General features: G+C 35.4%; 1 protein-coding gene across 1 annotated transcript; it reads left to right on the top strand.

The window, feature by feature from the left end:
• The first annotated feature begins 651 nt into the window (after positions 1-651).
• Positions 652-5,206, top strand: LOC110723094 (hepatoma-derived growth factor-related protein 2-like). The gene is made up of 3 exons (XM_021902389.1): positions 652-1,628; positions 3,397-3,643; positions 4,464-5,206. Exons 1-3 carry the CDS (start codon positions 1,311-1,313, stop codon positions 4,853-4,855), a joined length of 957 nt encoding a protein of 318 aa, XP_021758081.1. The 5' UTR covers positions 652-1,310; the 3' UTR covers positions 4,856-5,206.
• Positions 5,207-7,116: the final 1,910 nt, after the last annotated feature.

The raw sequence follows: 7,116 nt of genomic DNA on the forward strand, positions 1-7,116 counted from the left end.
TACTTTCCTAAAAGATAAGATGGAAAGAATACCGCTTAATAATGCTAATTCAATTACATTAGTGTAGAAGTTTTATCAAAGCGAGATATTAATTCAATCTATATTGAATCAAGATGATTTAGTTTAAAACAAACTGATGTCAAAAAAAAAAAAAGTTTAAAACAAACTTAGGGCCTGTTCTCATTGACTGAACTCAGCCGAACTGAACTGAACTGAACTGAATTGAATATTTTATAAGAGAAGGAAATTAGGAGTTGAACTGAGCTGAGCTGAACTGAATTTCAAAGTAAGAGAACATGCCCTTAATCAATCTAAAACTACCTGTACTTCACTCTGAAATAAGCTGAAAAAAATCTTGCTTAATAATGATAATCCAATTACGTTAATCAGAACAAACCTAATCAGTCTAAAAGTAGTTGTTTCACTTTAAAATAAGATGAAAAAATCTCACTTAGTAATGCTAATTCTATTTCGTTAGTGTAAAAGTTTTGTGAGAGCAAGACGTTTATTCAAAATATACCAAATTCAAACCGATTCAAATTAGGACAAACCTAATCGAACTAAAACTATTCCTATAGTCCTACTTTTTATTGAAATAAGACATAAACCGCAACTTATACCGCAACCGTAGTAAATAAGTGATCTTATTTATTTACCTCATACGTTATCCTAGTTCACATTAAAAACATTGCATCTTCTTCTCTTCTCCTTGATTGGGTTGTCCCCTTTTTATAATCTCTCACCACTCATCTCCTCCTCATAACTCCTATTCACCATCGATTTCCCCCTTTTTTCACAAACCCTAAAAAAACATATAACCTCGTTCAGCCCCCGATTCTATCGCATCACTTTCTTCTCTCATCAATCCAATCCGTCTTCTTAATAATCGAGCATCTAATTAGAGAGAATCGATTATATTAAAGCCCTAATTTTTTATTGTCTTATCCCTATGTTTTTAATCAGTGTTTGGGCTTGAGGGAATTCGTCGATTTTCCTGTGATTTTTTATTTAATTTTTTTATTTTGTAAAGAAAATTAGGTGTTTTTTTTTTATTAAAATCCCTTTTGATTTTTAATCTGTTTTGTGAAATTTGATATCTGGGTTTGACGTTTGTCGTCGTAAATTTTAGGGATTGTTGTTTTATCGGTGATTTTGATAGTTTGGGAAGAAATAAACTTGTTGTAGATCCTTTACTCGAAACCCCCAGAATTTTCAATTGTTGAAAGATATAACCTTTTGTTGAAATTGCTAATAAAATAAGTTATTTGGCTGTAAAATTTGACCTCAAACGTTGAAGAAGAGAGAGAAAAATGGTGGGTGGAGGAAACAGGAAGAACGAAGCTTCAATTACCATCAACAACTCGAATGTTTTCGCCGCGCTCGATACGCTAAGGAAGAAGAAGAACAAGGATAAGAGCAAGAGTAGCAGCAGTAAGAGTTCTAAGACTCCTTCAAAGGAGCAGGAGGAGCCTCAGGTTTTCTGGCAACCTGCCCCTTTGAATGCTAAGTCTTGGGCCGATGTCGACGATGAAGATGACGATGATTACTACACCACCACGGCTCCGCTGCCGTCCGTGTGGGGTGCCCCCACTTCTCAGCCTGGCAACGAGGCCGCTGCCCCGGCAGAGGTTTGGTCTTGTCCTTTGTGGTTGAATTACTGATGTATTCTTTATATTTGGAATCATTAAAATGTTGCTTGCCTGATGAAATTTTGTTTTTTATTGAATTGTATGGTAATTTACTTGTTGCATTTTGTTTTGATATTATGTGGATAACATTTAGGCAGACAATGATTTGTGGCATTAGTTTCTGTTTGTATTATTATATTTTGTTGGTTGAATTAGTTTGGTATGGAATGTGATTAGTCAAATCAATTTGGTGGCCAACACTTTTTTGGGAATATATTGTCATTATCTGGTGTAAATTTTTCTTATGATATTAAGCAGAAATCATTAGTTATGATATTGAAATGTCATTTTGTTCATTGTTTGTATAAGGATTGCTAGTTGATTTTAAGGCATAAAGGCGTAACAGATGGTCTGAAAACTGTTATTATGAGGAAAAAGTGACTTAAATTGTTTTTTGTGGGAGCTGTATAATTTACATTACGCTGTACCATTGCCACAATAAAAAATTCCAGGAGTTTTGGCATGTACTTTTGTCTACTCGAGAGAAAGTGGTTGATAAATACCTTTATGTTGTTACTTGTTAGTATTCACTAATAACTATGAAGGAATTTTGCTCCCTAGTTTATTACTATGTATTTGTGTCGATTTTTCATTTATAGTCTTATTAAGGTATATTTGTGCTATTGATAATCCCATATAGGTTGATTAGAAATATTTGTGCCATTGATAGCCTCATTGACGAAAATGTATTGATTTCTTCGGAAGGATCATAAGATCGAGGGAATTTAATACTTCGTCCTTCCCTTTATGTTTCCCATTGTATTTTTGGTGGTCAATCTTTAGCAACTTCGACCATGAATTCTCGCTAATTTATTAGTATAATATAGTTATGTGGGATCTTGTTATATTTGTTTTAATGTGTATTTAAAAAATATCAAGTTTCAACAATTTTTACTAAAAATTGGAGATATTCATGATTTAAGATGTGTCTTGAAGATTGTGATAAGTCATATGGGGCAAATAAATAACTAAAATAAGGACAAAAGAAGTATTACTCCATCTATGGTGCTATAACGACAACACATGATATGATGATTCCATGAATTAGTTGCATCACTCTCTCGTGGGCTTCTTTAGGGGGTGTTTAGTTTATTATATTGGAATGGATTGGTATGGAATCTCATACTCGAAAGGTATGGATTCTGAAACCCATAGTAGTCTAAAGTTGTTTGGTTTTGATGTTGGAATGGATTATTTACTTCATTAATAGAATAGATTTTGAATCTTAGGGGGAGAGGTGGGTATGGGATTTCATAGGTATGGGGAGGAGTTACAACCCTTTGGATATGAGATTCCATTACTAAAAAAAACTCAACCAAACAAAAAAATAGATGGAATGCATTCCAACTACATTCCAAATTATCCAACCAAATGACCCCTTAGTTCTTAAGCAAAGATAGCATGACAAAAATGAAGTTATGAAAAGCTTATCAATAGGGAAGTCCCACATTTATTCAGGGAAAAAAACATTTGAAGATGATGTAACTTGGCATTTTTACAGAGTACTTGTTCCCCTTTACATTTTTTGCTTCATCTAAAGTTTCAGACTTGCGATATGTACAATTCAATTTGTGATACTTGGGTTGATTTATTGCTTTCTTAAGTGTCGGTAATGGCTGGTCTTTGTTTGTAATGTTGCTGTTTGCTTTGTTCATTAAGTTTATTAACCGCAATGTTGATAACTGATGCCTTCTTCTTTGAAAATCAGGAGAGTGAAAGTGAAGATGATATGCTTGACCTAGGTGATGAAGAGGTTGAGGAAGAGCATGAACATGAGCATGATCATGAGACAGAGGCTCCTGTACATTCAGAGCCAGTGGTCAAGAAAGCTCCTGAAACTCCTGTGCCTAAAGAAACTGAGAGACAGCTATCTAAGAAGGAAAGGAAGAAGAAGGAACTCGAGGAGCTAGAAGCCCTTCTTGCTGATTTTGGAGTTCAAAGCAGCAATGGTCAAGGTATGTGGACAGCAGTTTACAATCTTTACTAATTAGTATCCTTACAGATGAACTGGCTTCTATTGAACCTAAGAGAGGAAGGAGAGATGAAATAAAAAATGCTGGTTGCAAACCAAGTAGATATGGTTGCTTAATCCTTCTTGAGCAGTTACTAGCTATGTGTGTCATTTTGATATTGTACTGGTTTTTGGTTTCTGATAACCAAAGAGGATGGGTTGTCTATTTAGAATTTAAAGACTGTAGGCATGAACTGGGATTGGGGATTAGAAATGGTGACATGCTCAATTTTTTTGGATGTTCTTTTTTTTTTTTTTTTTTTTTTTTTTTTTTTTTTTTTTTTTTTTGCTGGCATGTATGTGTTGACCTTTTCAATTTTTTATTTATTTCCTCCGTTCCTTTAATATTGCAACAATTACCATTTGAAAGTGTTACAAATATTGCATCAATTACCGTAGGTAGGAGGAAGTTTCACAAATATTGCAACATTGCTATATATGCATGTTTTCTCTCTATCTCTCTCCTCATCATTTGAGTCCCCCCCTATCTTTATTTCTCTCTATCTCTCTCCTCATCTTAAATCCCCTGTCTTCCCCCGTGTTGCAATCTTAGGGGAACGGACGAAGTATGTTTGAGTGTTTGATTTCCTACTTGGCAATGTTTGTATTTCTTGTTTTCTTGATGTGTGGGCTTGTTGGGAAAAGGTTTCACTGATCTTTAAAACCAGTAGTTGTTTCTTTTGTAAGATTTTTGCAGCAGATGGTTTCACAGATCTTTTAAAACCACTAGTTGTTTCTTCATATGATTCATATGATTTCCGCAGATGCTGCACAAGAGAAGAAAACAGAGGAGCTTAAGAAAGAAGGTGATTCAGAGAATGGGGAGAAGAAGGATAGTGGTGCTTCAGAGCCTAAGAGTGCAAAGAAGAAGAAGAAGAAGGACAAGGCTTCCAAAGAAGCTCAAGATCAAACTAACAGCTCGGAGGCCGCTGCTCAGCCAAATGATACGGCTGGAACAGAACAGCCAGAGAAGGACTCATCCTCGCTTGATGTTAAAGAACGCCTGAAGAGAGTGGCTGCTTTAAAGAAGAAGAAATCAAGTAAAGAGATGACTCCGGTGAAAGCTGCTGCATCGGAAGCTGCTGCAAGGAGTGCAAGGCTTGCTGCTGCAAAGAAGAAGGAGAAGAACCATTACAACCAGCAGCCTGTGCGGTAAACCTTAGATGTTCTTTTTGTATACAGGTCAAGGTATTCCCGTTTGGTCGTTCATTGCTGGTGCACAAATAAACTCTTGGGGGATCTGCTCTGCTTTTGGATAGAATTTCTTTTGCTCTGGACAGCCTTGTTTATGTAGTCAGGAAAATTTGTCCATTTTTGGCTTCTGAGGTCTTTACTAAATTGCTTAGTTATAATGCGATACCATTTTGGAACCAGTTTTTTATGATAACCTTTTGCTAAATGTTACTTAAACTTGGTGGAGCAGATGCGGGTAATGTACATTGGAAGCCATTTTTGCGAATGCTTGTGATTTGATGTTTGACCTTTATAGTCTTGTTCTGATGTGTAATTTTTCTTTGTTTGTTTGCATCCTTTAGTACATAACCAGTATTAGTGATTCTGAGAAAATGAAAAGTTGAAGCTCTTTGTGTGGCTCGAAACAATCCGCTATATCAAGTGGAATGTTCTAGCTTTTCCATTATGTGATGTGATTGTAAAATTATATCTGTCTGTCTGTTCCATTGAAGAGATTCCCTGATGTATGTATGAATTCAACTTGGTTTTGTAGCAGAATTGTTGAACCCAGTTTTCCTAGGTACAAATATATAACAGGGGAATTTTTGTACAATTGCAGTCACTTCCATAGTTATTTTAGGATAATACTGTATATATATAGGAAAAATGAAAAGAAAAATCCAACTTTTGCCTTTTTTTTTCTCTTAAAAATTCAACTTTTATTTTATTCCTCAAAAATTAAACTTTATACCCCACTGTTTCCAATAGATTCATTGCCAGATGATGATTAGCTTTTTCAAGTTGTATGCCACGTGTTAGTTATTAATAGGTCAATTAATTTTTTAATCATTAAAAACAAAAAATAAAATAAAATAAAACAAAAACCAGCCAAACACCACCACCTTCACTAGTCAGCCACCTTTTTCCCGTCGTTGCCGACGCACAACACGGCTTCCCTGTCCGCGCCTAGTTGTCCTCTAATTGATGGCGACGTCCATCTCCCTAGAAAGTTGAAAGTCGGGTCTGACTAAAACAACTCCGACTAGCCACGCTGAGCCCAAACATTACTTCTCTTTCTTCTCTCTTCTCTGACAACCCATCGCCGATTGATTCTCTTCCCTTGTTAAAGTCGTTGCCGACTCTTGTTCCCCTAGTTACAGCCGACAATCCTCCTCGAAATTGAAAACCTAAAAACTGATTAGCATTTGTGGTGGTGAGAGGGTGTGTAAGGGGTGGTTTTGTGGTGGCTGCGAGGTGGTTAAGTTTGGTTGTGGCTGTGAATTGGCTGGGTTCGGGTTTCAAATTTTTGTGGTGGTGAGTGGGTTACGAGTTGTGGTGTTGGTGCGAGTTGTTTAGGGTGGTTATGGCGGGATTTCGTGTCATGGTGGTTGGTGGTACAATGTTCTAGTGGTGTTAGTGGTGTACTGGTTGTATTGGTGGTGTACTGGTTGTTGTGGTAGAGGAATTGGTGGGTTGTTGAGTTGTTTTTGTTTTTGAGGATAGAGGGGAGAGAGAAAGTGGAGTGACAAAGGATATTAGGAGAATAAAAAAAAAAAAAAACTTTTTAAACCTGTTTAACAGGTTAAAGGTCAAATGGATTTATTGGAAAAGGTGGGGGTATAAAGGTTAGATTTTTGAGGAATAAAATGAAGGTTCGATTTTTAGGAGAAAAAAGTATAAAAGTTAGGATTTTTCTTTTCCATTCTTTTGTATATGTATGGACCACTTTATATCTAGGAACAATTGTTGTTTATTCAAACATTACTACTTTCTCTAATTTTTTGAGTTGTATCACTTTGGATAATGTGAGATCTTTGTTGATTGTTGGAGATGAGAGAGATAGAGAGAACAAAAAAAATGGACTCATGGGGTAAGAAAGAGATATAGAGGTTTATTTATTATTATTGTTATTATTTTGTTTTTTGAGAAAAGAGATTTCGTAACTATAAAGTGTGCAATTGATTTGAAACTTTCGTTTTAGGAAAGTGAAGTAATAAAAATGAAACAGAGAAAGTAGTTTATATAAGAGCAATTTGGCAGGGTTGTGATAGATTTTTCTAGCTTCATAGAAGGTGCATATTCTACCTTCCATGTTTGATGAGTAATCCGTAATCAATGGTGTTATATACAAAGAGAAAATTATAGAGGACATTAATGATTTGATTGTTCTATAATTGATCTAAGCTCTAGATAACAATTCTCATATTCAAACTTTAAACTCTTTCGAATTTTATAGTTGGAATT

This window comes from Chenopodium quinoa, unplaced genomic scaffold (assembly GCF_001683475.1).
Source record: "Chenopodium quinoa cultivar QQ74 unplaced genomic scaffold, ASM168347v1, whole genome shotgun sequence".
NCBI classification, from domain to species: domain Eukaryota; kingdom Viridiplantae; phylum Streptophyta; class Magnoliopsida; order Caryophyllales; family Amaranthaceae; genus Chenopodium; species Chenopodium quinoa.